The sequence below is a fragment of the Oryctolagus cuniculus genome, chromosome 5 (genome assembly GCF_964237555.1).
Source record: "Oryctolagus cuniculus chromosome 5, mOryCun1.1, whole genome shotgun sequence".
NCBI classification, from domain to species: Eukaryota; Metazoa; Chordata; class Mammalia; order Lagomorpha; family Leporidae; genus Oryctolagus; species Oryctolagus cuniculus.
The window spans coordinates 15,560,486-15,582,262 of NC_091436.1; the positions used below are offsets into that span (position 1 = coordinate 15,560,486).

At 42.5% G+C, this 21,777-nt stretch overlaps 1 protein-coding gene across 29 annotated transcripts in view; it reads left to right on the top strand.

Annotated features, from left to right (window-relative positions):
- SYNE1 (spectrin repeat containing nuclear envelope protein 1) overlaps window positions 1-21,777 on the top strand; it is a 551,595-nt gene that overhangs the window by 357,252 nt on the left and 172,566 nt on the right. For 26 of the 29 annotated variants that reach the window (XM_051855247.2, XM_070073379.1, XM_070073388.1 and 23 more), the window contains 8 exons: window positions 2,755-2,940; window positions 3,116-3,238; window positions 3,461-3,643; window positions 4,680-4,823; window positions 13,307-13,501; window positions 14,532-14,669; window positions 20,368-20,535; window positions 20,746-20,907. In XM_051855247.2, the coding sequence (XP_051711207.2) occupies window positions 2,755-2,940; window positions 3,116-3,238; window positions 3,461-3,643; window positions 4,680-4,823; window positions 13,307-13,501; window positions 14,532-14,669; window positions 20,368-20,535; window positions 20,746-20,907 (1,299 nt within the window). Of the gene's footprint in view, window positions 1-2,754; window positions 2,941-3,115; window positions 3,239-3,460; window positions 3,644-4,679; window positions 4,824-13,294; window positions 13,502-14,531; window positions 14,670-20,367; window positions 20,536-20,745; window positions 20,908-21,777 lie in introns of those variants that run through there. The other 3 variants (XM_070073382.1, XM_070073385.1, XM_070073395.1) reach the window with 2 other exon arrangements.

Consider the following 21,777-nt stretch of genomic DNA (forward strand, 5'->3'; position numbering starts at 1 on the left):
ATATTAATAATTAGTGAAATTTTAAAGAAAACTTAAATATCTAATAATATTTCTGAGTAAATATTTGCATTTGATAGACTATAATGAAGTACTTAAAGTGATCATGAAGACTTTAAAAAAATTCCTGCATTCATTGTTCATGTGTTAATTTGATAAATAGGTATATTTTCCCAAATCAGGAACATTGGGAGGCATTTGTTTGGAATGCAAAGAATATTTCCTGTCTTTGCCCTAGGGAGTGTTTTTGGAGGAGGGGACAGATAGAACAGAGTGGATTACAACATGGTGATGTTGACACAGAGAGTGAGGGCTCAGGAGCCAAAAGATCCCCCGGGTGGGGGTGGGGGGTGCATACCCCAGACTGCCTGGAGAAGGTGAGAAAAGACTTATTAGGCAAAGGTGATAGTGGGGTGAGTCCTGGGATTTTGAAAAACACAGATGTGGAAATCCTCACAGCAGGATAGGGGCTTTGATTGGCTCCTGGAGGGCTGGAAAGGACAAGAGATAAGAATGGAGAGATAAGGAAAGGACAGGTGATGAAAGGCTGTTAAGAACTTGGACTTTATCCTAAGCCTTTGACAGATGTGTTGCCTGCCAGTGACAAATTCAGACTTGTATTTTAAAAACACCAACCTAGCAGCCAGCGGAAAACAGACGACGACAGTAAAGCAATAGAAGAGGCGTTTCACTCTTTTGGTGGAAAATGAGGAGTCCTCTCTTTGGAGATTGAGAGATGCCCAAATCAGGAGATTGGGAGGAGCTGGGATTCCCCAGCTTGAGGATTATGATATGTCAGTGAAGGGGAGGATGGAGTCAAGGATGACTCCAGGTGTTTGTGACTTGTGGCTGGGAGGACTGAAGGTGCATCGTAAGGCATATGAAAAGAGACGCCAGACACTGGCACAGAAGCTTAGCAGAGAAAGCCTGTGGACGGGTTTTGGGAGTTCTCATTTCCCTCCGTTAGGAATGACAGCTGCCTGAATTTATCAAAAAATAGTACACAATGGAAAAAAATCCATGTATTCTTCATGTGGCTGAAAAAAAAGGAGTTAGGGGTGGGAATTTAGCCTATAGGTTAAAATCTTGTTAGGATGTCTGCATTCCAAATCAGAGTACCTGGGTTTGATTCCTGGCTTGGACTCCTGACTCTAGCTCCCTGCTATGAACACCCTGGGAGGCAGCCTTAATAGCTCAAGTAATTGGGTTCCAGCCTCCTGAGTTTAAGAACTGAGTCACATTCCTGGCTCCCATCCTTGGCCCAGACACATCACGTACCCACTAACTATACATTCTACAGGTGCCTTTGTATACAACACTCCCTCCGAATGAAATGTTTTCCTCTTTTTCCTAATCTGTCAAATTGCAAACATCCTCTGAGGTCAGACTACATTCTTTCAGGGAGAATTCTTCAACCTTCCAACAAGTTGTAGCACATCTCCCCTGTCATCTCTTAATACTCAGTCTGTCTCATTGTACTTTTCATAAAATGCATGTTATGTAACTATCCATTTGTGTTATTAGTCCCAATAGATGAAACCATCCTAAAGGATGAGGGCTTTTCTTGATAATGCAACTGGGTTTTACCCCTTTGTCATGTTTAAATCAAACAGACGGGGCTGGTGCTGGTGTTCACTTGGTTAATCCTCCGCCTGAGGCACCGGCATCCCTTGTGGGCGCTGGGTTCTAGTCCTGGTCTCTCCTCTTCCAGTCCAGCTCTCTGCTGTGGCCCGGGAGGGCAGTGGAGGATGGCCCAAGTGCTTGGGCCCCTGCACCCACATGGGAGACCAGGAGGAAGCGCCTGGCTCCTGCCTTCGGATCAGCGCAGCGCCGGCTGTAGCAGCCATTTGTGGGGTGAACCAACAGAAGGAAGACCTTTCTCTCTGTCTCTCTTTCTGTCTGTAACTCTATCTGTCAAATAAAAATAAGCAATCAAAGACTTTTTTAATTTTAAAGATTTATTTACTTGAAAGGCAGAGTAACAGAGAGAAATGGGAGAGATCGATTTTCCATCCACTGGTTCACTCCCCAAACGGCCAAAACAACCAGGGCTGGACCAGGCTGAAATCAGGAGCCTGAAACTCCATCCTGGTCTCCCCACATAGGTGGGAGGGCCCAAGTACTTAGGACATCCTCCACTGCTTTCCCACGAGTATTTATAGGAAGCTAAATTGGAGGCAGAGAAGCAAGGATTGAATCAACACTCTGGTATGGCTTAACCTCTACTCCATAACACTCACCCTGAAAAGATTTTTTGATCATTTGTAATACTCTTGTTTCCAATTCTTAAACCAATAGGCACTTAGATCTTGAATACAGAGTATGAGATCTGGAAAGTGCTATTTTTTAGCTTAAGTGTGGAGAAAAGCTATCCCAGGCATCGATTCCTGGTAACCACAACACCCAGCACATAAGAGCCTCAGCTCTACTCATGTCTTGACTTTTGTGAGGAGGAAACTTGGGTTAAGCATGAGCCTCTCTGTTCAACACTTAACACACGGTCTCAGCAAATTGTTCTGGTTCCTGAACTTTGATTTCTCTTTCCATGAAGTAGATACAACAGCAGGTGGCTACCAAGTGTGGACTGGGCGCAGGGTTGTGAAAGTTAAACACAATCACAAACACACATAACCTACACATGTGCATGGAAATGCAAATTACAATTTATTTCTAATCCCTTCCCAGTCAAGTGGTCTCCATACCACATTGTATCCATTATCTGTTTCTCTCTGCCTACCTGTCAATGATTTATTCTAGACCCTCCTAGAAGAATCTGAAGAAATTCACAATGACCTGGAAACAATGACTGAGAAAGTACAGTACCTCACGAGTGTGTACTCTACAGAAACAATGTCTCAGCAAGTGGCAGAGCTGGGGCGGGAGACTGCGGAATTGCGACAGATGATCAAAACTCGTTTGCAGAACCTCCAAGATGCAGCTAAGGTAAAAAAAAAAAAAAAAGAAAAATTAAAAAGGAAAAAAAATGGTGATGTTGCCGTGGAGATACCGAGTTCCTCCGTGGTATAATTTCCTGACTGTGGTATTATTCTTCACCTATGACTTTGGACTTCAAATGTGATGTATTCTCATTAATATTCAAATGGCTTTTCTTCTCTAGGATATGAAAAAATTTGAAGCAGAGCTAAAAAACTTACAAGTTGCTTTAGAACAAGCCCAGGCAACCCTAACTTCTCCAGAAGTTGGACGTCTTAGCCTCAAAGAGCAACTCTCACATCGACAAGTAAGCAAAAATCATGTGGAATGGATGAGGGAGACATGTTTTTTAAAAATGATAGCAAGAAAAATCGAAGCTCTATGACAGTCTTGGCATTCGATATATTAAAAACATTCCTTGTACAATGTTTGTAACTTGTAAGATAGCTATAAGTTAGTAAATGCCCTTTGCTTAATGCAATAGGTGATAAAAATACTAAATGTCTGAACTATGAAATTGCACTTTCAGCATTTGCTGTCAGAGATGGAGTCCCTGAAGCCCAAGGTACATGCTGTACAGCTGTGCCAGAGTGCCCTCCGGATCCCTGAGGACGTGGTTGCCAGCTTGCCGCTCTGCCACGCTGCTCTGCGCCTGCAGGAAGAGGCCAGCCGGCTGCAGCACTCGGCCATCCAGCAGTGCAACATCATGCAGGCAGGTGCAGCTGTGCGCTGGGCTCTGCCAGTGGCGCCCACGCCACCCGAGCGACGGCGAATGAGTCATGGGCTTCTTTTCTTAGCATTGTGTGGGCTCAGCCATCAAAACACATCCAGTGTTAAATTTGACAGACTGTTGTGGTTATATAAAATCAGGAGATTAAAATGCTGTCATTTGGATCCCCACAAAGGTCCAGAGAAAGGTCTATTAAAAAAAAAAATCCTTTGGAGAAAACTATCTTGTAGTGACTTTTTAAATTAAGAACAACCTAAAAGGTTACTTTTGTATGCAGCCATCCATCTTTATCTTTTATTATTCACTTCAGAATAATCTAGAACCTGGCAATATGGGTTTATTATTATTATTTGATATATAGTTTTTTTATATTTCAGCCTATTGATTTATTAAATGCATTTTCTTCCCTAAGAATCATATTCAAGTGTAACTGTTACTCTCTTCACAAAATAATCATTTTCTATGGAGAAATGACACTATTTACCATATATCTCCTTTAAAACAATATTTACTTGTTTCATCAAAAATCGAATAAATATCCTCTTGCTAAAATTGCCAGTTGTGCATTTGGTCAACTATCCTTGCCCCTTGAATTGTCTTGTAATTTCCTAGACAGTAAATTTCTGAGACTACAAGCCATGCGTAATCCACAGCTCCTAGCCAAGTATCTGTCTTATTTATCTGGTATTTCTTAGGTGGAGAAATGAAACATGCTGCTTCTTACCACCTGACCATTATGTTTCATGCTCAGAAAAATATGGGTAGGGAGGAGAGAGAAAGCACAAACCATTTAAAAATTTTTAATGGATCATTAATTTCACTACAGTATTTTAGAAAAAGTTCTGAAATAGCTAAGCAGAGTTGAGAATGTGGACCCCCTAGGAATTTTTACCCATCCTTTCGGTATTCCATAGACACACAAGTAAATGGAAGTTTACACTTGAGGGCAGACAGCAAAAAGTCATTTACCAAGTTTGATATAGGAAGACAATTGAGTTTCATTTTGTTTCTCCCCAAGGAGGCCGTGGTGCAGTATGAACAATATGAGCAAGAAATGAAGCACCTCCAGCAGCTGATAGAAGGAGCTCACAGAGAGATTGAGGATACGCCTGTGGCCACCAGTAATATCCAGGAGCTGCAAGCCCAGATTTCTCGGCATGAGGTGAGACAGGGCTGTGGGCAAAGCACCAAGGGCGGGCGATTGGCTTGCCAGAATACATGATTGGTTCCCTGTGAATGGAGGAGAAAGGTCCACCCTGTCCTGTGTGTAGCATGTTCAGTTATTGGACAGCCGCTTTGCCTTCTTTGCATCTTGAGTGTAAAGTTAGCAGTCAACTTCCTTGCCTCACCTGGCGATTGCTATATAGATCAAGTTGACTCTTTTCCTTGGAGACTGGCTCTTAGCACCGTGGCTTTTGGTACGTGACTGAAGAGAAGTGTCTGATTTCTCTGTGCCAAGGATGGGTCTTTGATTTATCTTTCATGTGCTCTATTTTAACTTTTTCATGAGAACAGCAAGCTGTTTTTCCAAATCAAATAGCTTAGGCTCTCAGAAGATTAAAATGTTGTCTTTTAAGTGTAATAAAATCGTACTTTCATCATCTTCTAATATAACTAATTAATTAGAGAACAGAGTAACAGAGAAAGGGGAAACAGAGAAAGATTGTCCATCTGCTGTTTCACTCCTCAAATGCATGCAACAGCTTGGGCTGGGCCAAGCCAACACCAGGAGCCTAGAGCAACATCTGAGTTTTCCATGTGGGTGACAGGTAGCTGGATCAGAAGCTGAGGTGGCACTTGATCCTAGGCACCCCAATATTGGATGTAGGAGTCTACATGGACTAGCTTAACTCACTGTACTACAACTCACACCCTTCTTTAATTTCTTGACATATAAAATACACTAATAGCTTATATGTATATATGATTTTTCTTATGTTTATTGGAAAGGCAGAAAGAGAAAGAGCGAGTTTCTGTCTGCTGGTTCAGTCCCCAAATGCCCTCAACAACCAGGGCTGGGCCAGGCTAAAGCCATGATCCAAAAGCTATATTTGGTCTCCCACATGGGAGGCAGGGACTCAAGTACTTAGACCATCATCTGCTGCCTCCCAAGGCACACATTAGCAGGACGCTCAATGTGAAGCAGAGGTGAGACTTAATCTAGACCCTCCAATTGCGATGTGGGCATCCCGAGCAATGGTTTTAAACCACTGCACAACACTTGCCCTTATGTATGATTTACAAATAATTTATATAAATTTTCCATCTATAAAATTTTCTCCTACAATTGTAGACATTATCTATGTTAATTATTTCTCTTATGCATTGGTTAAATGAAAACATATAATTTTATAGATGTTATGCCCAGTTTGATTGTCCCCAAAGACCACCAAGGAGCCGATACCGCTGTAAAAACACATGAGAGTTTTATTACAGGTCCGGGCCTGGGTTCTCAACTATCACTGACACAGCGGATTTGAATTGAGAGCCCCGACTCTTCAGTTAACAGGGTTTTTATAGGGTTCTCAGAGACATTCTATACATTATAGCTCCATTTAGCAAATCATCTCATCCCACGGGAAATTCAAAGGACATCTCTTAGAATTGCTTAGTGCATCCAGTGGCGGGAATGGACCTAGTAAAGGTGGTTGGATGGCTTTGAGGTTGATGCCTTTAAATTGATTGGCTAAAGTATAGGGTCTGAGCTGCTTTGCTGGGGTGTACGTGTCAAACTGCAGGGTTTTGGGATGTTATCAATCACCTTAACTGCCTGAAAAGACAGCTGGAACTTTAGGTATTTCTCTGCTATCTGCTAATTGGCTGTTTCTAGGAGAGCTTATTCCAAGAGGAGTTCATTTATTTATTTTTAGGAGCTTTTGGCTCAGGGTTCAGGGCCCGGTCAGGCCCAAGTTACAAGATGGAGGCCTATTTTAAAATAGTTGCACCTTGATCCAGGCTCAGGTCTCTCATAGACAGAGATGTCCTTTCTTGTTGGTTCACTCCCAAATGCCCACAGTAGCTGGGGCTATCGGAGGTCAAATACAGGAGCTCAGAATTCAATTGAAGTCTCGTAAATATGTGGCAGGAACCCAACTATTTGAGCTATCACATGTGACCTCTCAAGCTGCGCATTAGCAGGAAGTTGGGATTGGGAATGGAGCTGAAACTCAAACCAAAGCCTTCTGATATAGGACACAGGTATCCCAAATGGCATTTTAACTGCTGCATGAAATGCTCACCTATTATGCAAATTTTTGAAGCCACTGTTTATATAACACATAGATTAGACTATATTTGTATATTATATATTATAAACTGAGTTTTTATTATACTTCCTTAGATCCAGAAATTTGTTGTAACAACTCTTTCCTCATCACAGAAAACATCTTTTTTTAAATTTTATTTATTGGAGCCAGTGCTGTGGCTCAACAAGTTAATGCCCTGGCCTGAATCGCTGGCATCCCATATGGGCATTGGTTTAAGACCCAGCTGCTCCAATTCCCGTGCAGCTCTCTGCTGTGGCCTGGGAAAGCAGTGGAAGATGGCCCAAGTCCTCGGGCCCCTGCACCTGCCTGAAAGACCTGGAAGAAGCTCTTGGCTTCAGATCGTGCAGCTCCAGCCATTGCAGCCATTTGGAGAGTGAACCAGTGGATGGAAGACCGACCTCTCTCTCTCCTCTCTCTCTCTCTCTCTCTCTCTCTCTCTCTCTGCGCCTCTCCTCTCTGTGTAACTCTGACTTTCAAATAAATAAAATGAATCTTTAAAAAATTATTTGAAGGGCAAAGTTACAGAGAGAGAGAGGGAGAGATAGAGAGACCTTGCATCTGCTGATTCACTCCCCGGATGGTTGCAATAGCTAGGGCTGGGCTAGGCTGAAGTAGTTTTTTTCTGGGTCTCCCATGTGGATGCAGGGGCCCAAACACTTGGGCCATGTTCCGTTGCTTTCATAGGTGCATTAGCAGGGAGCTGGCTTAGAAAAGGAGCAGCTGGGACTTTAACCGGCACCCACATAGGATGCCAGCCAGCATCGCAGCTTAACCAGCTATGCCACAAAATCAACCCAGAAATTATTTTTAAAATATTAATAACTAATTTTTTAAAATATATTTTTTATTTTTATTTTTTTTGACAGGCAGAGTGGACAGTGAGAGAGAGAAAGGTCTTCCTTTGCCGTTGGTTCATCCTCCAATGGCCACCGCGGCCAGCGTGCTGTGGCCGGCACACCACGCTGATCTGATGGCAGGAGCCAGGTACTTATCCTGGTCTCCCATGGGGTGCAGGGCCCAAGCACTTGGGCCATCCTCCACTGCACTCCCTGGCCACAGCAGAGAGCTGGCCTGGAAGAGGGGCAACTGGGACAGAATCCGGTGCCCAGACCGGGACTAGAACCTGGTGTGCCGGCGCCGCAGGCAGAGGATTAGCCTAGTGAGCCACGGTGCCAGCTAAAAATATTTTTAAAAGTAACTTTTAAAGTATTATATAATTTTATTTTTATTTATTTATTTTTGACAGGCAGAGTGGATAGTGAGAGAGACAGAGAGAAAGGTCTTCCTTTTGCCATTGGTTCACCCTCCAATGGCCGCCACAGCTGGCGCGCTTGCGGCCAGCGCACCACGCTGATCCGAAGCCAGGAGCCAGGTGCTTCTCCTGGTCTCCCATGGGGTGCAGGGCCCAAGCACTTGGGCCATTCTCCACTGCCTTCCCAGGCCACAGCAGAGAGCTGGCCTGGAAGAGGGGCAACTGGGACAGAATGCGGCGCCCCGACCGGGACTAGAACCCGGTGTGCCGGTGCCGCTGGGTGGAGGATTAGCCTATTGAGCTGCGGCACCGGCCGTATTATATAATTTTAAAAAATGATAAGGATGTTCAAAGTCATCTGCATTTTACTAATAATAAAATCGACTTGTTAAAAGTGACTTCTTGAGTTGTCAAATGTAAGTAACTGGTTGAAGCTGGACTCAAGCGCAGGATTTTGGCTCCAAATTCCATGATTTTTCCACTGTATCAGAAATTACTTATTTTTTTTCATTGAACAACAAAAAAAAAATAAAATAAAAAGAGTAAAAAGAGGCCAGCGCAACGGCTCAGTAGACTAATCCTCTCCTGTGGTGCCGGCACCCTGGGTTCTAGTCCCGGTCGGGGCGCCGGATTCTGTCCCGATTGCTCCCTCTTCCAGTCCCGCTCTCTGCTGTGGCCAGGGAGTGCAGTGGAGAATGACCCAAGTCCTTGGGCCTTGCACCTGCATGGGAGACCAGGAGAAGCACCTGGCTCCTGGCTTTGGATCTGCGCGGTGCGCCAGTCGCAGCGTGCCAGCCGCAGCAGCCATTGGAGGGTGAACCAACGGAAATGGAAGACCTTTTTTTCTATCTCTCTCTCTCACTGTCCACTCTGCCTGTCAAAAAAGAAAAAGAAAAAAATAAAAAGAATGAAGGAAAATAAGTGACTTACTCAAGGTCACAGCCAGAGTTCTCAGCCTGGTAGGCAGCAGAGTGTGTCTTCTGGTTCCTAATTCAGTGATCTGTTCATCTTGTTGTATCTGCTGCTTATACTCCTAAATACCAGTGTAGATGGGAGAGATTTTCAAATAGTTCATAAAAAATGCATATTAGAAACAAAACCATGCATGGGTTGCAACACATTTCACACCCAAGTGAGCTCTTTTAATTTAAATTTTCCATGAACTTTTCAAGTATTCTGATATTTGTTTCACCATGTGTTTGAGAACACATTTTCTTGAAAGTAATGATGTAGCCCTGTGTGAGGCTCATTGTAGACATAAAATAAACACAGGAAAGAATGTGCTGAGTAGAGAAAGCCTGGCTGATGAGAACGTAAAAGTTGAAAGAGGGCTTTTTCCTGTATTTTCTGCCTGCTTTTAATTAAATTTTAATCTTAAAGTGGAACTGGTTTTCATATGATATCTTCAACTCATAAAAATGGGAATTTATATCTAAGCAATTCACTCATGTTTTACTTTTTGTGCGTTTTCAAAACTTGCATTTAATTTAAAGAAATTATCCTGCAACTTTTATTTTTTAAAGTATCTATTTTTTATTTGTTTGAAAGGCAGAGTTAAAGAGTAGAAGACATACACACACACACACAGAGAGAGAGAGAGAGAGAGAGAGAGAGAGAGAGAAATTGAGATTGGTCTTCCATCTTCTGGTTCACTCCTCAAATGGCTGTAATGACTGGGACTGGGCCAGGCCAAAGCCAGGAGCCTGTAGTTTCTTCCAGGTCTCCTGTATGGGTGCAGTGACCCAAGCACTTGGGTCATCTGCTGCTGCCTTCCCAGACTCATTAACAGGGAGCTGGATTAGAAGTGGAGCAGTCAGGTCTTGAACTGGCACCTATAAAGGATACTGGCATCACAGGCGGAGGCTTAACCTGCCATGCCACAGCACCAGCTGCCATTTTTAAATCCTGCCACTTTTAAATCATAGTTGAGAATGCTCAGACCTTGTTGCTGTCCACCTGGTATAGAAGGCCTGCTCCTGAGTGCTTCCTTTCTCCTGAAATTCTCAACTTTATCATCACTTTCAGAAATACCTGATAGAGATGGGGGTTGTGGCACGGCAGGTTAAGTTGTTGCATATGAAACCAGTACCCATATGGGAGTGCCTGTCCAAGTCCTGGCTTCTCCACTGCTGTCCCATTCAGCTTCCTGCTAATGTGTTTGGGAAGGCATTAAAGATGGTCCAAGTGCCTGGGTCCCTGCCACTCATGTAGGAGACTAGGAAGGAGTTCCTGGCTCCTGGCTTCAGCCTGGCCCAGACTTGGCTGTTATGCAGTGAACCAGCAGATGGAAGATATCTCTTTCTGCCCACTACCCCTCCCTCCCCACTTTGCTCTTGCTTTCAAATAAATAAATTATAAGAATCTGGTAAAAATTGAACACACAGGGGCTGGAGTTTTGCTGTAGCAGGTAAAGCTATCTCCTGAGATGCTGGCATCCTGTGTGGGTGCCTGTGGGAGTCTTGGTTGCTCCACTTCTGATTCATCTCCTTGCTAGTGGCCTGGGAAAAGCAGCGGAGATGATCTAAGTACTTGGGCCCCTGCCACTCCGGTGGGAGACCCGGCTCCTGGCTTTGGACTGGCCCAGCCCTGGACATTGTGGCCATCTGGGGAGTGAACCAGCAAATGGAATCCCATTCTTTGTCTCTCTGTAGCTCTTTCAAATAAATAAATTTTAAAATAAATAAACGAACATACACCTATATACACATATGGGAGCTTCAAAAAGTTCATGGAAAATTGTGGGAAAAAAAGAAAGAACCCTATGGATTTCAAAAAGTTTTGCACCAAAATCTTATATTTTAAAATATCTTTTATGTTCCATTAACTTTTTCCTCTTACTTATCTTTTGATTTTTGTTACTTCTCCAAATATCCACAACAGCCAGATGCCTGGAACTCAATCTGGGTCTCCCATGTGGGTGACAAGGACCCAAATACCTGCACCTGCTGCTTCCCATGGTACACATAGCAGGAAGCTAGAATTTGAGGCAGAGGCAGGACTCAAACCCAGGCACTCTGGGGTGAGATACAAGTGTCCCAAGTAGCATCTTAACCACTGTGCCAAATGCCTGTCCTGATTTCCATTAAATTTTTGAAGCACCTTCCTACACACACACACACACACACACACACACAGGTTGAGTATCTCTTATCTGAAACAGTTATGAGAATTGTTTCAAATCTTAGAATTCTTTGGATTTTGGACTATTTGCACGGCTTTACTAATTGAACCTTTATAATCTGAAATACATTTCAGGTTTCAGATTTTTGGTTTTGGCATGCTCAACCTGTTCTTCCTGAGAGTGCGTAACGCATGAGCCATCAGTGCTCTATAGTATTTGAGCAGAATTGGCTAGTGCATGATTAACCAGCCCACAAGATGATGGGATATGAGCAAGTTTCTTCATAAGGAAGAAAATGCTAGAGTACTATTTCTTAAGGAGTGTCACATGCATGATAGTAAATGGGCAAACTGTGAAATGCAGATTCTCACAAACCCAGCAAATTGCAAACTTTGGATGTGGCGATCAGAGGTGCGTGCATTCTTAGGAAAGACCCAGAGGAATTTTGCACACAGTGAGATGAGAATTTCGCCGTAGGAAGTGGGTGTATGCTGTCAGTGTGGGCATACCTCTGCCGGGGACTGCAGCATGACTGACCAGCATGTGGATGGTAATGGTGGAAGGCTCAAGACGAGCTCTGTCTTCACAAATAGTTCTCATAGTCACCCCCATGGGGCAAGCGGTTTTAAGAAAGCCAAGTGACTTGGAACTCAGGGAGCCTGCTACTCCAGTAGCTGTTTTCTATATGTGTGGATTATGCAGTTATAATACTTATCATTTGTTGATTTCATATGCTAGCCATTACACTAGATATACTAAATAGCTATTTAATCTCTGTTTTAAAAACTCTATTGGGCTTAAGTACCCATCTACTGCTCCAGAGATAAAGAAGCAATGATTTTACATTTTAAATACTTGTTTTAAAAGTCCTACAGTGCTACAAGTTAAGAAGACAGGCCTGTTTCCACATCTGCCTAGTTTTGGTTGGGAGAAGAGAGGAAACAGAACAATCTTAATACTGAGATGTTATATATGTATATGAACATATATGTGTGTGGCCCTTATGTGTGTGTATATTATACACACTATCAAAGACATTGACATTTAAAGTCTTTGTCACAAATATGTTGTATGAAAGCAAAGAACAGCTTTTCAGATAAAGGGGCCAAATAAAAGGAACAGAAAAATTCAATGGTTTTATATTTTTAGGATTCCATGTTTTGGAATGTACCTTTTCATTTTTTAAAGATGTAAGAAAGTATAACTTTAGTGTTTAATATTGAAGCAAGGATCTATAATATTTGAGAATTCCCATACTCCTAAAATACATGTACAATCACCTTTCCAAGACCAGTGGGCTGTCCAGATTATGTTTCCAGTAAATTCTCAGTAAAAAGATTAAAATCTTTCACACAATATTTACTTTTCAAAAGCAAATGAATTTCAAAGCTACTAAATGTGAACTGCCCTTGAAGTTCAAGGGGCCAGTTTGAAGCCTCAGATGTGTTTGAGACAATCATGGGGTGCATGCCAAAAATGCGAAGCTTGCACAAAATTTTACTGGGGTTTCTCATGTATAATATATAACCCATCTGGAATCCCTGAACCCCGCCCCTGGAGCCACAGGAAGGGACAGGCGCTTTCCTTTGTGACTGTGTCTCTAGAAATGACTGACATCTCCGCTGGTTGGACTCAGTATGGTTAGGAGCTGCGCAGTGCATTTTGCTGTAGTTCCAGCCGTCACATGACCTAATTTCTCTGGCATGAACATCTGGTAAATTTGAGATGCTGTAGGTATATGGAAGAAAGCTGCCGGATCTTAACGGTAGGAAGTTCCGTGATCCCCTGGGGGAGTCTCTCAGTGCTGCTTGTGCGGGGGCCAGCCCCCAGCGGAGATGCGGGCTGTGCACTCGCTCGCAGTCCACATCCTGCTCTCAGCCCCGCAGGGCGCTGCGCGCTCATTGGCTCGCCCTGCAGGAAGATGAACGCTACCGCTTCTGTTTCCTTTTGATGCTGCTCTGACACACTGGGCAGGAACCAAAAAAAAAAAAAAAATGTTTTCTCAGGAGCTGGCTCAGAAAATCAAGGGCTACCAGGAGCAGATCGCCTCCTTGAACTCCAAGTGCAAGATGCTGACCATGAAAGCCAAGCACGCCACCATGCTGCTGACGGTGACCGAGGTCGAGGGGCTGGCAGAAGGGAGCGAGGACCTGGACGGGGAGCTCCTCCCCGCGCCGGCGGCCCAGCCCTCTGTGGTCATGGTAAGGGGTCGAGTCCCGGCGGCTTAGCTCTTCCCCCTGCAGCCTGCCTGGGGTCTGGGGGCTCTCCGGATCGCCCGACTGGAATTGAGGAGTAGTTTCCTTAAGTCTCTCTGGGGCGATGCCAGCGTTTGACAGAGTAAACAGTGACAGCTGGGATGAAGCTGTTCTCCCCAGGCTGCTGAGTTACCGAACCTGTCCAAGGTCGGCCGTGATCTGCGGGATGATTTAGCAATCACACTGAGAGACTCTGTGCTTTCTTTTTATGAAAAAAAAAAAAAAAATTCCTTTGCATGGTGCTCTGGTTTCCTGGGTGGGGGAGGGGAGAACGGGAGAATCCTGTGCATTTATTTAGCTGAGTTTTTCCAGGCTGATTAGCCGATAGAGAAGTGCATGTACAGCATTTAGAAGAAAAATTCTAAATAGAAAATCCAAATTCCAGCTTTGCATTGAAAGACAAATTCCATTTATTTCTGTTCCGCACCATTATTCCCCCCCCCCCCACATTTTGCATCTAAATTGCTTTGAGTATTTTGGTAACTACAGTGCTTTCCAGTGCTGTGTGTTTCAGCTCCTTGGTGCTGTGCCTCGGGTAATGTTTAATCACACCTGGGCCCATTAGGCAATACTCTGGGTGCATGTGACCTCCCTGGAATATCTGCAACTTGAGATTCCATGAAAGCCTAAGCTTTATTGTACAGACCCTTTCCTGATTTGTATGATTTGTGCTTTTTCTAGTTGTTATAAAGACACAGACATTCATCAAATAGGGGTGGAGTCAGTTAAGGAAGTATTTAGACAACAAAAATATCTTCAAAGTGATATGCACCCCTCATCCCTGTTTTACAAGTGGTTTCTAGAATTACGTTCATTTGAAGACAAAATTTTAAGTACTAACACAGCATGTGAATTTGGTCTCAGTATCTCTAACTTTGTTATTGGATGATGTGTGTTTTGACCTGTGCCTGACCAGGTCTTTTGTTAATGTAGCTAACTGATTCTCATGTCCTTTGGGCTACGTTTCATGGGGCAGATGACTGCAGGTCGCTGCCACACTTTGCTGTCACCTGTCACTGAGGAGTCTGGGGAGGAGGGAACCAGCAGTGAGATCTCTCCACCTGCCTGTCCTTCCCCTTCACCTGTGGCTAATCCAGATGCTTCTGTTAATCAGGTACCTCCCACGTGGTGTCCTGTGGCCTCTGGGAGAATGCAGGACTCCATTCTCGGTTCTCAGGACACTGTAGGCGTGGCCCCAGGGCCACACCTTAGGTGTTAGAGTTGTGCAAACTATGAATGCCTTGGGAGACTGCTTGCTCAGTCACTGCATTCTCTCTTCTCCTGGCCTACGGACAGTGAGATGAGAAAAAATTTAGGCCGTGGAAATTTTAGCTTATTAAAGGTGTAACAGCTTTATTTTCTAACAATTGTATGCAATGGGATCCTGCATTCTAACAGAAAGTGAAAGGTCTGTGTCACTGTTGTAAAATAACACAATTTTACAGCTAGTTTAACATTCATGGAGTACAGTGTTCAGATTTTGAAAATGCAAAACTTCCCTTCATTATATCATATTTTCACCATAGACTTAACTATAAACCAACTTAAAGAATATCTACCATTATATATACTGGAACACCTAGATATCTTACTTCTCTTTCAATAATCCTAAATTTTATTTCCTGTAAAATAAGCATAATACCTAATTGTGTTGAAATTCCTTTTAACATGCCATATATTAAATATAAATTATATTCAACTGCAGGATTTTAATAAAAATTATTGGGTGGAAATGGGTTCTTTTATAACTAAATATCTTTAATACATGTTAATTAGTACTTTATGCATACTAGGGAAAACAACTAAACATTTTTAGCTATTATGATGAAATCATATAAAGTACAAAAGAATTCAGATGTCTTTTCAAGGAAGAAGCATTGAACAGAGCAAATGTTTTGTAAGATATATTATAAATCAGCCACATTAATTCACTTTAAAGCAGTTCATATCGGATTTCTGTGATAAAGAAAACCCCCCACTGCCTCACAAAAAAAAAGGAATATAAAAATTGATGAAAACTTCAGATAGCACAATTCTCTTGGTAAAAATCAATATAGCTCTTGGGAAGCTATTAACTCACTTGTTCGTCAAATGTATTCTAAGCACCTGTTTGGCACAAGATGTTACGCTGGGTCTTGGAGATGCAACTGAGAGTGAGGGACAGTGGTCCTGCCAGCTAGGAACTCAGAAAGATAGATGTGGGACCAATAATAGCAGAACCAGTAAGAGGAAATTAAAAAAACAGCAACAATAAAGGAGAAGTCCAGGGCTCCATGGGGAACTTGGGAAACTCTTCTCTAATTTCTGATACAAAAATATGTATTACTCACTCTTTGACCATACGTTCTTCCCCATGGTCACAGATGTTATGTTAGAGAAATCGGGCTATGGTCAGCTAATTATTATAAAGACAAAATTTATATTATATATGCTTAATGTTCTTAAACGTTTTCAATTGAGCAGTACTGATCTTGATGCTAACACTGTGGAAAGACTACCTTTGGTAAAATTGTAAGTCCTCATGGTATATATTGTAAAGTATCTCTCACTGTACATGTGAGAGTGCCCTGTAACTGACAAAACATGCATCTTATTTATATTTGACATCAACCATAAAGCTTAACTTAAATCCAAAGCTGAGTAAGATTATGCTTTTAATCCCATTTTGATGCCTCCCCTCTCCTAATCATAGGAAAATAGCAGTTACATCATATTGGTAACATCCATGAATATCATTTGTTTAGATTAAATCAGAAAACTTCCTCAGAGGAAGCTGTTGAAAAAGCAAACATGATTGGTGTTGCTGCAACCAGTCAACCCATCATTACAGCCGCATATATTGCACATTCCTGTACAGGAATTATGTTGTATATTAGTATATATTATTATAGATAAAATAAAATACAAAATAAGTCAGGAGTCAATGAACAATACAGTAATGTGACCAGTGATGCATTACATCTGTGAAATTGTCTCTTAAACCTACAGAGGACAGTTAGAGTCACCTTAAGTTTTCAGACTCAATGCCCTGTACAGAATATAAACAGTTGTCTCCATGTAGCTACTTCATTAGACTGCAGCTGTTAGGAACGTCCTGTGCTGGTTTCTATGAGTGGATTTTCATTATATAACCCATCCCACTCATAGTCTGTGTACTCTGCTTTTGATAGTAGCTATTAGCTAAAATGTAATAAGTTTTGTTCACTTGAGGATAACAATAATGAGGCATCCCCAGAATTTTCTGCACCCTTCTTGCCCCCCCCCACCTAGAAACAGTTACTATAGCCAGGTAGACAGTATTACCACATCTTCTGATTACAAAGAGAAGCTAAGAATCTGAATTTTTATGAAATTTCCCTATCTTAATGATAAGAACTTTTAAAAACTTCAGGTAAGCCAAACTAAAAACATACAGGCCAGAGGCAGTTTGCAGGCTTCTCATTTACCCTTGAGTTAGGAAGTTGCTGTTGTAGATACGACTTGGACCTGGGCTGCAGCAAGAGTATGCATCGATGGAACTTCATCTTCACGTAGCCATGAGCAGAGAGGGAGAGAAGTTAAGAATACATTCTAAGTTTTTAGATCAGGTGGGTATAAGTTCCATTGGCTGAGAAATTATTTTTTTCCTAAATCAGTTTTTCATGTTAAGTTCTTTTTTGGAAAGATAGCATTTGAAGAACTATTGGGGCATAGTCTGTGACCAAGTAGAAATGTGAGTGTGGAGCTTATAAACGCAGATCAACTGACAAGAAAGCTGGTAGAGAGCACAGATTAAAAGGCAAGTGTTTCTCAGAGGGGAAGGGCTTGAAAAGTAACCATTTTATTTCATAGAAAAGAAGCCACTGATCACTTGGATGAGAGAAGTCTCAGTGTAGGCCTTAGGGTGGAAGCCCTCATGGGTATTTAGAAGTGGATTAAGGATGAGAAAGTGAACATATAAGAGTACGTCAAAAAGTTCTTGGAAGATGAAATTAAAAAATAAGTTTGCTTTGGTGAAAAAATTTTGAAATCCCTAGAGGATTGAAATGCATAAAGATGAACCCCCCAAAGAGGGGATCTTCAAAAATCTCCCTTGAAAAATGCATATTGTGAAAAAACTAAATGTGGATTTCAATTTGTTTGCACCAAAATAAACATCTTTTGATTTCATTTTTAAAAACTTTTATTTTATTTTTATTTGACAAGTAGAGTTATAGACAGAGACAGAAAGGTCTTCCTTCCATTGGTTCACTCTCCTAATGGCCGCTATGGCCGGCGCTGCACCAATCCGAAGCCAGGAGCCGGGTGCTTCCTCCCAGTCTCCCATGCAGGTGCAGGGACCCAAGCACTTGGGCCATCCTCCACTGCCCACCCTGGGCCACAGCAGAGAGCTGGCCTGGAAGAGGAGCAACCAGGACTAGAACCTGGGGTGCTGGTGCTGCAGGCAGAGGATTAGCCAAGTAAGCCATGGCACTGGCCCTGATTTCATTTTCTAAGAACACTTTGAAGAAGCCTCATCTGTTAATGTGCCACCCTTTTGACAAGCTGAATTATAAAGTGAATAGGTGAAGAGTAGGAACTAGCAATTAAGCCAGTGCATGTGAGTACGTTCTTAGGAGATGATCCATCACAATGTGATCTGTGGAATTTCCTAAAATTGGAGTATCCTTCAGGAAAAGAAGATATAAAAATACATGGGCATGTAGGTCTTTAGGGATGGAAGAGAGTTGATTCCCTTTATATCCTGTAGTGGTGAATATCAGCACACAGGGGAGGGAGTATTAGTTGACTGAAGTCCTTGGAAAATCAGTCCACGGGATCTCATGACAGGGGAGCTCATCCTGGTGCATGCAATAAGGAGGAGTTTGAATATAGACAGACTTGATCAGCTGAGAAGTTGTGGGATGTCACCTTGATGGCTTCAGATGTGACTGCAAGCACATGTACTCTGGAAAGTAAAGTTGGATTGGGTGGTTGTTGGGATTTTCCAAGTGGGTGAAACAGAGCTTAAAGAAGTAAGAGAAACAAAGTTAGCAAGAAAGAGGTTTAAGTAACTTTAACCACAGTGAGAAGTATCAGGTGGTGGGAAGGTGACCAATTTAATGATGACAGCATTAAAGCGTGTCAAGGAATGAAATGAGGTGGACGTGAGTGAGCTCAATGGATATAAGCCTATCAAGGACATGAAAATACCAGAGTAAGCCGGCGCCGTGGCTCAATAGGCTAATCCTCCACCTTGCGGCGCCAGCACACGGGGTTCTAGTCCCGGTTGGGGCGCCGGATTCTGTCCCGGTTGCCCCTCTTCCAGGCCAGCTCTCTGCTATGGCCAGGGAGTGCAGTGGAGGATGGCCCAGGTGCTTGGGCCCTGCACCCCATGGGAGACCAGGAAAAGCACCTGGCTCCTGGCTCCTGCCATCGGATCAGCGCGGTGCGCCGGCTGCAGCGGCGGCCATTGGAGGGTGAACCAACGGCAAAGGAAGACCTTTCTCTCTGTCTCTCTCTCTCACTGTCCACTCTGCCTGTTAAAAAAAAAAAAAGAAAAAGAAAATACCAGAGTAACCCATTGAAGAGATTGAGAGGGTGAAGAATGAAGAGGAACAAGTCTTCATGTTCCTTTGTCATCAATAAATGTTATCGACATATCTGGGAGTCTCAGCCACACAACCAAAAAATGGGCAAAAGTCGGTATTGTCACTCAAAGAATATTCCTCAAAACCACCTGCTGTTGTATAGATGAGGAAGCTGAAGTGCAGGTTGTTAGTGACTGCCACAGTTGTCCAGGGACATACACTTAGAGTAGTTCTGGCTGGATCTCAGTGTCCCAACTCTCAGTCTTAGCTCATTCCATTGCATCCTGTTGTAGCCCCTAAGAAGTGTCCTTTCCGCTTCCCCAAAACAGCGCCAGGCCCTTCCTGATGTGCTCTTGTTTTCCCATGTGGCTGGAACCTTCTTCAAGACTTCTGCCAATTAATGATTATCTGTAAGGCTAAGTTATTTTAAACTGACATAATTACCTTCACCTTACAGAACAGCTGTAAAAGCAATCAAGTTTACTAGTATAATAGCAATTCATAGAATATAAGCATTACTCTTCCAATCAAATTTCTATTGAGGTATAGATAAATAGCCATAAAAACAATTGAAAACACAAACAATTGTATGTGTTGGTATAAAAAAATTTCATTATAATTATTACTATGTAATATTACTTATAACTAGATTTTTAAAAATTTAAAAGATGATTGTCATCATTCACTTCAATGATTGCTTATGTACTTCCAGAAAATGGATATAAAGAACTCTTTCTTATTATTTGTTTCTTAGAGTAGTTTTAACTTCCCTATCACACTTTTCCTTATTTAATATTAAAGTATTTAATTTCTGTATATAGTGAATTCACAACTAGTGAAGATCTGGCTATGTCAAAAAATTGCTTTCAATAGCTTTGATTTTATTTAAAACCAGTACTTAAAATTATTCAAAACCTTAATCTGTACATTAAACCACATTTTAGGAACTAGATCATTCAAGTTCTTTTTGCTCTATTAGTTCATCAGTCTTAAATACACATGTATCACTTAAATCCTTTGAATTTCCTTTTGAGCTGTGTCAACTTGAAATATTGGCAAAATGGTTTACTTTTTAAATGTAAGCCGAAATTCCAAAGCAATTGCAATGTGCTTCATATTTTCTTGTCACGAGAATTTACTAACTTCCTTGCGTGCAGCCCCGGCAAAAGCTTTAGCTCCTAACCCCTCACTACGCATGACACGCAGTACCCAGAGCACTTTACTCAAGACCTGTGGAATCCAATGCTCTGCTCTCACTCCCAGGACATTGCTTATTACCAAGCCTTGTCTGCTGAGAGGTTGCAAACAGATGCTGCAAGGATTCAGCCCAGCGTGTCGGCATCCCAGGAGTTCTGTGAGCCAGGACTGGAGGCATCTGCCACTGCTAAACTGGGTGACTTGCAGCGTTCTTGGGACACCTTGAAGAATGTGGTGAGTGTTTAACACACGGACTTGTTTAAGCCCAGCAGACACCAATTGCCTTAGCAATGGTCTTGTGAAATACATGCAGAAAGTTACACATGCGGTGCATAGTTGGGTATCCTCTGTTCTGCCAGTAGGTAAGGCAATAAGGAAAGAAATGTGGTAACGTGGAAGATAAGGGGCTCGACAACAGTTGGTAAGATCCCTTTTCTTGTTCAGATCAGTGAAAAGCAGCGCACCCTCTATGAAGCTTTGGAACGCCAGAAAAAGTACCAGGACTCCCTCCCGTCCATCTCCACAAAAATGGAGGCCATCGAGGTGAAACTCGGTGAGAGTCTGGAACCTGGCCGGAGTCCGGAGAGCCAGATGGCTGAGCATCAGGTAACACTGCAGAGGGCTTCTGTTGTTCGTGGGGTTAAGTAGGTGCACTCTGGTGACTGGTTGGGAGAACAAACTGACCTTGTTTTGCTCTATCAGTTCAGACAGAGTAAACAAGTTTCCAAGCGTGGTTGCTTCCACCACTGCTTCAGGGACAGATCTCAGAAAGGAGAAAAGAAGCCCAGATCTGGAATCTAACGGCTACGTGCACTGATGTTGCTTTTGGACTTTTGTACAAAGTGCATTTCCTTACAGTTACCACTTCATTTTGATTGTTGTTGAGACCCAATGATGTAAGAATAAACTATACACCAATCTACCTTCTCTGGGCGTAAAGTAGTATGTGCCCAGCACCTTCCTACTGTCACGTAAGGGAACAAGTCTCAGACTTCAGTGGGCCAGGAAGCAGTTTAAGAGGTTTTAGGTTCTCACCTTTGGTTGTCTCTGACTAGGGTAGTTGGATTTTTTTTAAGTTATATAAGCTAGACAAAACTTCAGCTCTACGTGAAAAGCGGAGATTATCACATAACCTAAGTCAGAAGGCATGAATCTAAAATGAATCTTAAGGAACGTGCATATATTAAAATCTGGTTAATACTTGAGGGCTATTCCAAGGTATGCTATTAATGCATGACCATATTTATATGGTATAATGCTGTCTAAAAACACTGAGACACACATTCACCTGTATAGTCATAATGATTTGGGAATATGCAGACTGCCCTCAACCAAAACCAGGAATGTATGACAAGCCTTCGGAAGGCAGAGGAAGAGAGAGATTTTTATATGTTAATTAAGAGCTATGAAAGCCTGGTGTGTTAGATGTGTCTATTAAGGGCAGGGAAATTTATTATCTATGAAAGTGAAAATTTG